At 42.1% G+C, this 14,880-nt stretch overlaps 1 protein-coding gene across 18 annotated transcripts in view; it reads left to right on the plus strand.

Annotated features, from left to right (window-relative positions):
• The window catches only part of sei (potassium voltage-gated channel seizure), an 87,970-nt gene that overhangs the window by 33,917 nt on the left and 39,173 nt on the right, over positions 1–14,880 (plus strand). For 17 of the 18 annotated variants that reach the window (XM_076534571.1, XM_076534569.1, XM_076534575.1 and 14 more), the window contains 5 exons: positions 4,374–4,560; positions 5,525–5,693; positions 6,811–6,879; positions 8,950–9,074; positions 9,171–9,251. In XM_076534571.1, the coding sequence (XP_076390686.1) occupies positions 4,374–4,560; positions 5,525–5,693; positions 6,811–6,879; positions 8,950–9,074; positions 9,171–9,251 (631 nt within the window). The remainder of the gene's footprint in view (positions 1–4,373; positions 4,561–5,524; positions 5,694–6,810; positions 6,880–8,949; positions 9,075–9,170; positions 9,252–14,880) is intronic. The other variant, XM_076534563.1, reaches the window with a different exon arrangement.

The following is a 14,880-nucleotide window of genomic DNA, read 5'->3' on the forward strand; positions in this document are numbered from 1 at the left end:
AAGAGAAGAAATTCTGATTCAACGTCCACCGAAGCATTTATCTTGTATTCTATTACGAAATAGAACGTTGGAAGGTCAAAATTTCGTGTACAATCTTCGTAACCAAAACTGTCACAAAGGAATTAAAACCTCTTAAACAGGACGCCTTTGAAAACCGATTTAAAAAGGGGTGCATGCAAGTCGTCTCTTTCAACGATCGTGAAAAGACAGGGGCGTCGCGTGAATAAACGTGCCTGTGAATGAACCAGTTAAGCAAGTACGAAAGAAAGAAAAAAAGGAGAAAAGAAAAAGCACTGAAGAGGATATGAATGAAAGTGTTCGAGCTCAAAGATTTTATCTCGGGTTAAGGAGCGTGCGTGACCATGATACGATTCGAAAGCTGCATTAAGCTCGAAGCAGAGTGTTGTCACACTTGCATGACGATTTCACACGGGTCTTTTCTCGACCAGAAATTGGACCAAATTTTTTCTGCTTCATTATGGCCCGACGTTCGGTGGACACGTAACGTTCTTCCTGAAAATAAATGAAGCTGAACTTGTTCGGAAACAATTCCAACGAAACGTAGCTTTAATTTTGCTCTTCCTACAAAAGAAAAAGAAAACGTTGCTCCAAATGAGACTGCAGTTGATAGATAATTCGGGTGTATCTGTAGTAGTTGGCTTCAGAGAATCGAAGTCCGGAACAGTTTCTGCCTTTCAGATTAGGGACAGTTTCTTCCGAGCTGCTTTTCCTACGACTTCCATGATTTCCAGGAAAGATATTAAAGAAATACAAGTTCGTTCCGTTGTTTCAGCAAATTTCGCTTCGACGGTCAGAATAGATTCTCGGGCGATAGGCCGCTGAGATAACAATTTAAACTACATTTTATATCATTGGGTACATTGTCTAACCATTTTTATTTCGCTACCGTAGCGCCATAAATATCTCGCTACCGTATCCTCTCTGATCCGTTGACGCGTCCTTTGTACGTCGATAGAGCAGATTGTGCGAGGGTTTGAACTTGCAAGGTAGGATCGAAACCGCGTTAAAAACTCGCTGGATTTATCGACGTTTTACGGCGTCCAGGCAACCCTGACATCGATTCCTCGTCGGGCAGCGTGTTGACAGAGTGATTTCGTAATACAAATAGATCCACATAATGGACTACAGCGATGTATTTTTTTCTCTCTTTCCTTCGACTCCTTTACCAACCAACCAGCCAACCACCGGCGTCACAGTTCCGGCCGCTCTCCTTTTTTCAAGCGGTGCAACTTCACCTTGCGGCGTTATTGCACGCTATTGTTGGGTGGGTTCAAGGAATTTACGTGTCTAAAAAGTGGTAAATTGCTGTCGCGCATTTGCATGATAAACTCGGTATGATTCATCGCCGCGAGTGCATCTTTTTTGGCAGCTGCCGTGACGCCCGTTTATTCGACGATGCTTTCTTCGCCGGAATTCGTTAATCGCCAATGTTGATCGATGCCGTGAAAAATGGGAGCGATTGAATATTTCGACGAGATGGCGCACGATCGACTAATTGGCGTGAAGTTTTAATTGGATGAAAATGCGCATGATCCCTGATCCTGTTATTTTTTTTCAAACGAGTTTGGCTTTAACGTTATTCTTCCGTTGCAATGGCTTCGCGAGCTCTTGAAAAATGAATTTTTTTTATTGCAATCGCAGCTACGATATGGATCAGTCTTTTTTACAAATGAAAAATATCCTTGACAAGGAATTTTACATACGTCCTCTTACCGTTAGAAACGAAAGGGTTATAAAGAAAGTGTTACACCGTGCAAAGAAGGTTAAACATTGGTCATACGATTTTGTCATCGTTGCTTAATCGCGGTTTACAAATGAAAATGGTTGACATTAAATATTCATACTTTTAATTAACCAGTGGAGGTGCGTTAGAAGAATACCTAATGAATTACAATTTCTTTACCGCGTTTCCATGCTCCACCCTTGCCCACCCTACTTTCGCACGCTAGTGCGTTCAATGAATTTCCATGGCTTTAAAACAAAATCCCGTTTGCATGCGCGTCGCCGTGGATATTTTCTGTAAAAGCACCCAATCCTTTACGACCTCTTAATTAACCACTTTGCTTCGGAATATCTCTAAGCTTTCTATCCTCGGATTAATTTTATTTTTCCGCTATTACGACAATTGCATATCGATTCGTTCGGCTCAACTCGGAGAGACCGTTCGAAATAATAATTTTTTGCTCATAAACGAAAGTGGAATCGAAGTCCAAGACCATTTGCATCGGATGCATCGATGAAATTGCTTTGACCTGGCAAAAATTCCATTTTGCAATTTCTTCTTAATCGCACACCGAACGAAACACTTTGTTCCTTCGAATTGGCGAGTGCGTGTTCACACGCGAAGGACTCTGAAAACAGAACTTGTAATGCGGCTCGATAGAAAACTGGAACGTTTCGTTCAGCGGCAAATTATTGTCGTTCTTATTCTACAATTTTGGGATAATTTGTCGTCGAAATCTCTGAGATCTATCTAATAGCAAAAGAGAGCTTCTAGTATAACGAGACGGTTCCAATAAAACCACATTAACAGTTGGAAATAAATGGAAAATTGAGCCTTTACTACGTCTCGCATACTGGTACGCACCATAAGTATTCGGAAAGGCTACAGTTCGTAGTGAAATCGCTTGGTAGAGTATAAAGAAAAATTTTCTACTTAACGCCTTGAATAAATCGTTCCGCGACTCGAGCTAAATCACGAGTAGCCTCCGTTCGACCCCTTAATGCATACAAACGGTCGTTCAGAGACGGACTGGCGCTACCCAGAAAGTAGAAAGGGGCTCGTCGAAGAGGGTTGATTTGTTTTTCCCTTGATATATGTACGTCGACGGACGTGCCGTTACGAGAGAGTCCCGAGCGGCGCGAGGAAATTCTCATTACGCGTTCGAAATGGTTGGAAATGTTCCAAACGAAACTATCCTGAACTTGTCCATCCCTCTTCCTACCCTAACAACGCTGATGCAAGCTCTTCTGTATCCTTTCGAACGGGGCTTGCAATCGCCGGTAGCGTATTTCCGAAGATTCTTTTGAAGCGAGAAATCGAATCGTCTTCTCACGATTTTCGGGCTTAGATCTGTCGCGAGGCAGTAGAACGCTGACGCGTTGTACGACTCCACTTCGATGTCTCGCATTCGGTACAATTTGAACTAGCGTCAATGGTACATTGTTAATTTAATTTATCGTTTATAATCAGAAATGTATAATAAATGGTAAAAGCCACTCGAAACCGGAAAATAAATTCTCACTGTCAAAGGAGTTAAAGTGTTTATATACGTGCTTTCTGGATGCACATACGAGCCATTGAAATCTCCGCAGACGAGCCGTCAGAGACATCAGATGTTTTTTGCGGAACAAGAACACCAGAATATCAAACAAGAACTCTCAGAAGCGTCCAACACCTTCAACTTCCTAAACTGTCCGCAGATGCTTGTTCGCGACAGCCTCGAGCTAATTGAACAGCAAACAAGTGTTACCGGTTACAGTTCCATGAAATAAAGTCCAGTTCGTTTACGTTAGAGTTCTGGTGGCACGTCGAGCACGTCGGTCACGTCTTTCTGCATCGCGTTGTGACTCGTCAGCTTCTGTATCGATTGCCAAGTCTGACCTAACACTGACATACTTCACTCGCCGTATCCGACCTCTGTTCTATATCGACCATTTGTCATAATCTCAAGATTTCTATGATTTATCACGGAACACTTTTGTTCTGGTAATTTTTCGGGATAGCGATGCCCGACGCCTCGACGGCTCGATGCCGCCTACACTGATTATCGTCTATGAAAATCCAGCTTCTTTGCATCGTCGATGATCACTGTTATTTTGATTGATCGTTTTAGTCAAACAAACTCCATTAATCAGTGTTATTATTTCTTGGAACTTCTCGTGAAACGGTTTTTGTTCAGATTTTTTGTCGCGACATCTTGAGTTCGAGGGAGACTCCAATAGTCCTTCGCCTTCTCGTTTCCCTCTAATGGAACTGCGTGTAGGGAATACAAGATACATTCGAAATATTGCGTGGAGAAACATCTAGATTACATTTTTTCTCCGGACATTTTCTTCGATCTTTTAAACTTTTCTCGAAGCCCTTGCAACTTTCGCACGGCGATATCGTATTTTTCCTGCCTCGAAAAAGTTTCGCTCGTTAAATTTTATATTATTTCTTGATGCATTAATCGTTTTATATATAAAGTCATTTAAAAATTGAAACGCTCAATTTTAGTCCATACACCGCTGCACAGGTTTGGTAAGTGTGGGTTACGATGCACCCAACCACCGATGTACGAGATTTAAGGAACGAGTCGGCCAGGAATGTTCTCTTTGGACTAATGGAACCGATTTCCTATATTTTTCAGCCCGCTAACATGTGGTTCACCTACAATGATGGAATCTTGGGGTCCTGGAAGGACTGGCACACCCCCGCCTGCTCTTCCAGCCCCGCCATCTGGAAGCAACAATGGTGGTGCAACGTCTGCAGCAACCGCAAACGTTGCACACCACAGCACTACTGCACCGATTGCCAGTCCCGAAGGGGTGAGCGACGTAAGTAGAAAAAAAGAACAAATAAATAAAATATCTATTAGAGTATTCGATGTCCTAGATCTCCTATTTATTCCCTCTGTGTCGATGGTTTCTCGTTATTTCACTGTTTCTGGAACTAAAGGGCTAAAAAGCGTAAGCAAAACGATTCTGAAACGCGTGCAGCACGAAACGCAGGGTTAGAGTACCATGCAAAGGTCAGCCTAATGGCATGTATCTAACTTGTACAATTGCAACACGTGTAAAGTTATTCTATCAGAGGGATGAACCAACCCTGACGCCTACTACTTCCACTAGTTTCAATTTCACGAGCAGTCGAGGGTTGGTCGAGTAATGGACGTTGGCCGAGCTATCGAGCCAAGCTAATAGAATCACCGGAACATATCCGGAATATTGTTCATTCTCATGAGAGTTGACCAATTTAGAAGACCGTCGGGGGCCTTCCTGATCATCGTTGACACCGTTTTCAGTCTCTTATTACAAACTTTCTTCCCGTTTTATCTATTTAAAGAAAAAGTTCGAGCAATAGGTTCAAAGAATCGGTCATTTCGGGTAAAAATACAGAGCGTGCAAGGGGTAGGAAATTGTTGTCGCGTTGTCCGAAGGACAAAATTATTTTTAAAAAGAAGAAAGGACGAGAAGACACGATATTATTTATAGGACGATTTAATGGCGGCTTCCATCTTTATCTTTTGCCATCATCGACGAGCCTTAGCCTTAAACCGTGCCCTCAACCCCGAAAGTAATTGCCCCTTCCATCCACACCGGGTTAAACTCAAGTTGGATCGCGTGCACTCGCTTGAAAACATGTCCGGTATCGATCGTGTGTCGCAGGAGTGTACGCGATGCAAACGATATTCCAGCAGTCGCCGTGTCACGTGAAACGGAAGTCCGAGTCAAGGGTAGCTCGGACTAAACGGAGAGCGCGATGGTCGGTTAAACGGAAGGTGGTCGTGGTTGGTTGCAGGTCTCGCAGAAGTCAGGAATCTGGGATGGGGCGAACTTCTCGTCGGGCGGAGGTGCGGAAGGACCATCTCGAAGCGTGTCGCACGCGGCGAGTTTGGACGCGATCTCGAGGAGGGCGGTGAAACCGGACGCGGCGAGGGCGCCGTGTCGCAGCCTCACCTGCAGCGTTTGTAAGTAGACCTCGTGTCGATCTTACCGACCCGATTCTTCGTTTCTTGCTATTTTTTTTTTCTCTTTTCCCCACCCATTTTTTTTCTCTGTCGTTTCCTCGGTATTTCGAGGGTTGCCATATCGGCTCGAGCTTCACGACGATACGTTCAGGTGTTCGCATCCGCAACCCTTACGTTCTCTGCGCAGACAGAACAACGATGCCATCCGTTTTCTTTTTATTTTATTTTCTTCTACGTTCCTGGAACGTTCGATAGATCGATCGAATTCGATCGGTATCGAGGCCTGAACGACGTGTCGAGTGCAGATATATGCGCGCTGCGGCGAAATTGCAATGAACGACGTTGAAGATAATACCGCCGCATGCGATGTTTCGTGTCGCGAATGTTGACAGATAGTGAGCGAGCGTGCTTCGCAGTTTGCCGGTCGAAGCCATCGTAGGGCCGGTTAACCGGTGATGTTCGTGATGGAAGATTCGAAAGAAGGATCCGTCATTTTTTCTTTCGATCGTTTTCGAATCTGATCGTCCTTTTTTACCTTTCGCGATTCAAGAATCAATCGCTTAAACGAAGCGAACGAACGAATCGAAGTTGTCTAGCAAATAAAAGTTTAATACCTAACATAAATGACTTTCGAACGACAAAGTTGCATGCATCGGAAAAAAATGATCGCAATTTGATTAAGATAAGAGACGATCAATTACATCGACTGTATTTTATTCTGTTTCTTATCGTACCGATCGTAATACGTTACAAACGATAACAGTTCGAATACGTTCCATAACGTATCGCTTCGCTATCTGTCAGCCGCGGAGAAAAGCTCGAAGAACGAAAGAACTCGTTTCGCGAGGCGATGTCTCGCGAAAACGGCGCGAGTTGGCGCCTGTTCGCTCCGAGCAACCCCTATTCGCTACCCCCGGAGTCTCGATAAACGTTTCAGGAAGAGTCGCGTTTCCGTTCCGTCGATCATTCTCTTTCAACCCTGTATCCAGACATACGTACGTAATCTCGCGTCGCATATATTATCCACGGTGACCCCTGCGTTAAATCAGGCCCGACCGTGACCCCTTTTGGATACGAAATACAAGTCCAAAAGTCAAACCATAGAAACGTATTTTAGTAGCGGGCCGAGGGAGCGAACACGTCACCCTCGAGCGACGGCCAGCGACAGTCGATAATCTCACGGAAGGTAAAACAGGACGGAGCAGCTTAAGTCTGCTTCATCCCCTACTTTGGTTTTTCTTTTAACCGACCGAGCGCCGCCCGAGTTTGCACCCCTTTTACAACTTACCAAGCGCTTGCGGCTTACTTTTTTTCCTTTTTTTTCTTGATATCAACTGCTTTCTCTCCAACAGATAACGTACCATTGTCGGATTCAGCTTTCATAGGCCTGTTTTCTTGTACTCCACCACAGCCACCATTTATACAGCGTAGTCCAGTAATTGTCCCTGTTATCGAGAAGGGTTGAATTCTTCTTGAAAAAATAAATTAAAATTATTGTATGACACCATGTTCGTATACAGGGTCGTTTTTGACATCTTTAACTTGTACAATTACGGATAAAATGTTCTTTTCTTAAAATTGTCACCTTCTTTATTGCAAACCATTCCTTTTGTACATATCTTGAAAAATTTTCAACTAAAATTTTTCTTCGAAGCGGAGTGATTGTACGAAGAAAGTTTTAATTAATTTTTTAAACGAGAATCAATCCTTCCCCGATTGTACGACGATTACTGGCACACCTTGTATAGTACTATTTTACTCGTTGACTCCACCCTGCGCATTCACGAGACTTCGAACGCGTCACTTGTACTCTAACAACCACTTTCCTCTCTCGATTTTTTTTCTTTTTCTTCGCTATTCTCTCGTGTCTTTCTACCGTACCATTTTACAAAACGAGCACCGTAGCATCGCTCGGTCAGCCATTTTGTGTTCCAGAATCCTGGAATTCGCTTCACCCTCTCCCCTCACGGTTGAAAGGAGGTTTCGGGTTTCGAATAATATCACGAGTACTAGTCGACGCGTGAGTCTTTTAGTTTGTAACTTGCGTGAAGTATCTGCAGGGATTTGAGGGTGAAGAATCTCGAGATATCTCGAAGCAAGGCTGATCGAAGCATGGGAGATCAATTTGTTAGTTACGCTTCTGTTTCTTCACGATGAAACAAAAATTGGCTGATGTACACGGCTTCTTCTCTATCTTCGGCTCACGAACTCGCTACTTCCGGTGGACTTCCATCCGAAATCCCCGGAAACGAATTTGAGAAGACAGAATGGAGCAGCAATCGTCACGATATCATTGTACAAATCATCATCGAAACGATATAACCCCACGTTCTTCCCTTTCTTTCCTTGATATATTATATACATACGTATACGAACATTATAAATATATTATATATACATACTACTACTTGAGCGTAGCAGTTACCGCATTCTCATCTCTATGAATAATTTACACGGTCTTTTACGAACATTTAAACGATCTTTCTTTCACAGGTATGCAGCTTCTAGTGCGAATTGACTAACCCGTTAACGACACACTGTTCTCTAACGCTTTTAGTTCAGAGATATAGGCTCGGTTGTTCCGTTGGTTGATTTTATTCTAACGCCACTCGTTCGTAGCCTTTACATTGGCCGCCATTTATTTTTTAATTTAGACCACACGTTGTCAGTAATGTTAAACCTTTTCTTCCGTCACTGGAACAGTCTTATCTTGTACAATATTATACACGTACACTCTCCAAACGTACAACTCGGTGCAAAGTAGGCTTCCTTTAGCTGTACAAGTAAGAACATGGAAAGGGACCTTCTTAATTTACTTTCGAAAAGGTGAATGCGAGAATACTTGGAGCGCGAAATTACAACAAAGACGAAAGCGAATGACAAAAGGCTCCTTTCTCTACTTCCGCCTCTAGGAAGTCTACATTGCACTTGGATCTACTTATCAGCGTGCTTCGTAATCGTACTGTATTTTACATTTAGACTTAGCGCGTGCGAGGTTGTTAATTAAAAGGGACTGTAAATTGGTATCTTACAAATTTCACTTCACACAACGATAACACGATAGACAAATTTTTGTTGTTTGTTGCTCCTCGAAAGCTTAGATCAAAAGAGTTTTGGCAAATTAATTTGTTGAATAGGTTGGTTGAATCGAGCCTGTATTTCACACGTATAGTTTCGTAATAATAATAGGATAATTATGATACTAAAAACGAACGACTATTTCTGCGAAAATTGACGCCAGTATTTGTGTTTCTAGCTACTAAACATTCGAAAATCTTTCCTGGCGTTGCGTCCGAAAGTGACTTGCAAAAATGGCGGACGTCCAAAGACAGGAAGTCGCCATCCCTCAGCCAGATGGGGCCCGACTCCATGAAACACAAAGTAAGTCTTTTTAATTATTCATATAAAATTACAACTCATCCTATGCATTTCCTTTAATTAATTTTCCAATTTCAAATATCCCATTGTTTGTTCCAGTTTTCCTTGCAGGACAACGGGTCCGCGAAATACTTTCAAGGTGCCATGCACACGTCGAACATGGGGGAAAAGGTTGCCCAGGTAAGCAATGTCTGTTAAACGTCGACGGAACCACGTATACGGTATACATATATTCGAAGCGGAAAACTTGGTCGGTTGCAGCGAAGTCGCGAGACTGCGAATTTATATGCAAATTACGAGCTTGTCTTCCGAGTCGCGTTCTCGGCTAGGAATTTTCGCGAAGACAAGGAACGTGATACTTTCGCGAGAAGATCTTAACTTCTAATAGAGTCACATCGCCAAAGTTCTTCCTCTGGAATAGTCTGAAGGATGTTACAAATTTCCTGGTTTTTTTTTTCGTCTTTTCTGAACTCGACACACGTGTCGATTTTTAATCAAGAAACTTTCGTATTTTTCTTTCTGTTTCCTTGCGAAACTTTTAACTAAATAAGTTGCTAATTGAAACTTAAGCTTCCCCCGTGAGTCTCCTTTTTATTAAAGCGGCGAGGCAGGTAGAAAAGTTTTAGAAAAATTTAAAGGCAATTCGTTTTCAAATTTAAAACATTTATCGCTTTGTGGACGTATACATTAATGTTTAGGAGTCTGACATATGTCATCTTATACTACTGAGACAGCAATAAATTCTAGTTTTCCTCCCAAGATTTTCCTTCGAAAAGAATTCCATGCTTTCAATTAGTATTTCCCTAGCTACAAATGATTTAATTAAAGCGACGCTATTGTCTGACTTATAACGATCTGTTCTACTGAACTTTCACTGTATGTATGCAGGCATGAATCAATTTAGCTGCGAATAAATAACCAATTAAAGACTTTGTTTGGAGAACAATTATTTTAAATAAAATACAAATTTGTAGGAAGAAAAATTAGATTATAAAAAATATTTTATTCGCGTTTATACCTTGTGGACTTCGAAAAAAGCGGATTACTTGTTTCGTACGAAACTGTTGGTATTGTTAGCAACCGTGTAGTAGAAGTAGGGTATTTACCATGATACCCTGTTGTAACACGGCCCTGACTGACGCCAATCAGTCTGCGCCGCAGTTTTGTGGGCGGGAATCTCCCGCAGCGTAAGATTTCTACAAACTCGACGAATTTATATTGTTGTTACGCTCGAAAGTGACATTTTAAGAATTTATATTTAAGCGGTATCGCAAATTTACTTTGCTTAAGAGGATCTCCGTGCAGCGCAAAAGGTCACGAATTTAATTGCCAGTCCGATATAGAAACATCGATACAGAAATTATCGTAGGAGAATACCAGAGTATAAAATAACAAAATTGTACATAAATGTCATGCGCGAATTGAAAGCTTTATTGTTCATTTATTGGTTTCTAATTAAAGATCTCAATCAAGTGTAAATATTGTAGAAGACGTCGAGTGTTCACCGCGGAATCAATATCTTATTTCGCGACGAGTTTTGCGAATAATTTATAACCCTTGGGTCACGTGAAGAGCACGAGAGTGCCGTTGACTCTCGAACAAGTGGAACAAAGATTTTCACAATGTTCTCGTCGGGGATCAAGTGTCGACTTATACTTTGCCACTCTCTTTTTGTCTCCCTCTCTTTTTCGTCATTGCTTTTCACCTCGCTCTAGAACGGATAGATGGATGGAGAAGCCACTCGATCGGTCTCGCTTAGGGACGCCGGTCTTTAAACAATTTCCTTGTTTGAAAAAGCTTCGATGCCTTTGCCAACACGCTTATCGACTTGTAGTGGGTCAAATGTCTCGAGCTTCTCAGCCTAGAAAGGGAGAAGCTTGTTGACACGCCTGTCACATGCTCGAAATCAATAATTTCCGCGTGACAATTCATACTTTCCTCGTAAGCTTCTTTATCGCTCTAAAATTTCCATTTCTGCTCCCGCTGTTTCGACACTGGTCGTTACCGAACATTCTTAACCATATTAATGCTTTTTTAACGCGTTATTTTTTACCTAAATCCTTCTTAATACTTTCTTTCTCGGTTACGTTAGATCTAACGTTTAAAAGGCCGACCATCAAGAGCTCTGAAGATTGAAAAATATTTAAACGGTCTGTTAGGTTTATTTTAAAAGCGTGCACGGGGCAAAATATATGACCGTAGGTAAGGTACTTTTAACCCTTCTGTACGAAACAACAATGAGAAAAGCGACTCGAGGAAGAGAATTTATCATCGATGAAAGGTCGTAAGAGCAGGGTCAATTTAGAAGGTGTTCCATCGTTGTTCTTCTAAGTACTATTATTACGCGATTCCCCAAGATTCCTCTTTTCTTTAAAGCCTTAAAAATGGCTTTCGTGATCTCGGCCGTCGCCTCGGAAGTCCTTCATACAATATCAGGATTTATCAAATAATACATCCTTAATGTAAAAATTTATCGTTCAACTCGGGTAAATCGCTGGACTATTAGTCATTCGTTGATCGCGTATCAAGAGTGTTGTTTATGCAAAATAATTACATTTTCCGAGGTTGAATAATTGAACGATTATTAAAGCGTACCGAAGGTAATTTTAGTAACCGCGTTTCAAAGTTTTATAGCGATTTGTTGATCGTCCGATCAATTTATCGCGAAATCGTTTATCGTTTATCGCGTTAATTTCTGGCCTTCCGTGAAAACGAAAGAAACATAAGACCGAATTGCATCGAAACTGTCAAAGTTTATTCCTCGTGGCGACATTCAATCGGCGAACCTCATCATCGTTACTAAAGCTATTTACGTCGAGCGAACTCGAAGCCGGCAATATCGATAACCGATACTGCACCTGTTTTTTCCAAGCCCGATCTCGAACAATGCTACGTCGCGGAAACTATTACGCTGAATTAAAGACACACACCTATTGTTGTCAGCGACAAAGAGAAATCCTGATCTTTAGAATCCCTTGGTAACCGCAGAAGATATTCCATTGTGCAAACCGTTTGTTCTCGAGCAAGATTATTTTCGAGCTACGCTCGAATTTCGACGGAAACTTCTCTTTAATGTTTCTCTACTTGAAAAAACTAATAGCGATTTCATCTTACAAAGGCGGAAGCGGTAAAAAGGAGGAAGACGTTCGGTGAACTTTCGCGAAAGAAGGAAAAGCGATTCTTGTCCCAACAGGAAATTAGAGGAAACTTGTTGAATCGAATCGGTGCTATTTGTAAGGTATTTGTCGATTTTTCATCAGAAACTGTTCTGTCGAACAGTTACAATTGCTTGGCAGATTGTCTTTCATCGAATTGGCAGAATAAGCGTTTCCACGACGTTTATGGAATTCATAATATGTAAGGCTCTTTCCTTTGCTCGTAATTCACTCCTTATTTTTACGATTACTGCGCTTTTCTTTCGCGAGATCGTTCCAACGTTTTTCTTAGAATTATGCTACCCGATTTAATTATTTTACAGACTTATTTCAAGAGAGGAATATTTATGCTTTAATAAAGGCCTATCGAGGCGTGTAACCAAGCGATCGGTTTGCTACGAGGCAAGCATCCCTTTGTACGTTTACTATCCCTGAACCATGAAACGCTTTCCCTCAAACTGTAAAAAAACAGCTTTCGGTCTAAAGTATTTTAGAAAAAGACGTCGGACGGAAGAGGAAGAACATCAATGTAAATGTCTGCAGAGTAGAAGAGATTAGAAACAAATATTCTTCGAACGAATCGTCTAAGTAACTCCGGATGTCTACTACATCCCTATAAAAAAGAGGAACGGACAAAAGCAGATACGAGCACAAGATGTCGAGGAGGGTCAGGTAATCTCGTTACCCGAAGCGAAGAAGAAAACGAGTAAACTCTTGTACCCGGGTGACAGATAGACACATCAATCGGTATAAAGAGAAACAGTAAAACGAGTTGTGGTTATCCAAAGAGAAATAAAAGGAAAAGCAATCAGCGAGTGCATATAGAACAAGATAAAATTGCGACACGGTATTGAAATGAAACACAAAGGAGAAAGAAGCGGAGAGTCGCGGTACGAACAATGGGTAAAAAGGAGAAATCCCGTCACTCTAGATTCAAAATGAAAAAGTATTAACCCCATACGGTTACGAAGCACAGTGTCAATAAACGAAAAAGAGGAAATAGACTGTCGTTGTATTGCATCGAACCGAGGCAGCGTAGAACAATTGGTGTTAGAAATATAATGCGTAAAAGACGAAATGGTAAGAAAACGCGATAGACGGAGGGAAACAAGATCTAGCGATAGGGACAACGAACGATACGGTGAGTCAAGTAACTCTGTTACCCTAAAGGGAGATGGGAAAGCGTTAATCAAGCTACAAAGGTAAAAGACAGACGTAGAAAGCGACAAGAAGCGAAACGAAGGAACGGAGAAACAGACTTTGGTTTAGCAGAGAAGGGAGCGAGCGTTAGAGGGGTGAGACAGGAAGGGGTGGGTGGCAAAGGCTTGCCGACAGAAGGCGCTACTATCAGTGTCGCAGTATCCCCCGTCCTGCCCGGCAGGTTACACCGTCGCCACTCCGTCCACATCGTCCCCAAAGGAACAGCGAGCACATGTAAACGGTGAATAAGAAACTGAAAAAGGTTGGAACGCGCGTTCGTTGTATCTCGAACAGGGCTAGCTCACGATAATACTCAGGTGATCGTTCGCGATATTTCTCTCGAAGGAACGATAAATTTCAATTTCGTATCGAGAAACACAGAAAAATGATTGAGTCAAGTGCAATGTAAAATCGTATCGTTCTCTTGTGGCTATTTTCGACTATAATCGATCGAAAGATCGTTCGGAAAGAACGTTCGGATCGTTGTTAGTGTCGTTACAGTTTGCCGATTATTGTCGGAGTTGAACAAACGTCGATTGGAAGCCTGGTTGGGATAGGTCGCGACCGACGAGGGGACGATCCTCGATCGATTCGTTCACGAGCGGAAAAGAAACGAGGGATGAGAGGTCGTAACGATGAAGGGAAACCCACCACCACGCTGGAAAATAGTGAACCAACGTGGTGAACGTGATATGTGAATGTGCATCCTACGTGTACCCAGGTGGAAACTCATCCATCCGAGGTTATCTTGATCAGGGTGTTTCAGGAAATCGCCCCTCTTTAATTGCGCACGTGTTCCTCGAAAGTCCTCTAGATGCTTGATTTCCATAATTGTCGGTATATCGTGGTGACGATTTTTCCGAATAAAACTCATTATGAAAAAATAATGCGAAGACGCGTTTAGTGTTGCTATCGAAAATTACTTTTCCAAGAATCAAGTTGAATTTAAATCGTTTTACCGTTCGTTGCCGCCCAAAACGTATTTTATTATCGACGAGATACGTTAATACTCGAATCAGGATGTCGTTATTTCCTTCGCTCTCTCAAGGGTAGGTTAAATGCGTGTTGTCGCTCGCATCTCCACGTGCTTGGAGCTTTCGCGTCGCGCGTAACGACTCTGAGTCGTAAAGGGTGTTGACAAATCTTTTGTTCACCCGTAAAAACGTTTGCCGACTTGGTCCACCCTTGTTTGCGGAGGTATTTCGAAGCGGACAAAGGAATGCGTCGAATTAGGCTTCTATGGTTGATAATAGGGATCAATAACGGTGTACATAGCTATAGAGAACCTTTGGATCGTTGGATGGTAAAATGACAAAGCGATTTACGAGGAATTTTATTAAACAAATATTATTATTGGTCGCTACGTTCTTCCTTTTTGATTCTTTGAAATTCGACAAATGTAAGTAGTACAACATCGAATGCAGTCAGCCCTATACTTACCCTCCTGATTTTCA

This window comes from Megachile rotundata, chromosome 8 (assembly GCF_050947335.1).
Source record: "Megachile rotundata isolate GNS110a chromosome 8, iyMegRotu1, whole genome shotgun sequence".
NCBI classification, from domain to species: domain Eukaryota; kingdom Metazoa; phylum Arthropoda; class Insecta; order Hymenoptera; family Megachilidae; genus Megachile; species Megachile rotundata.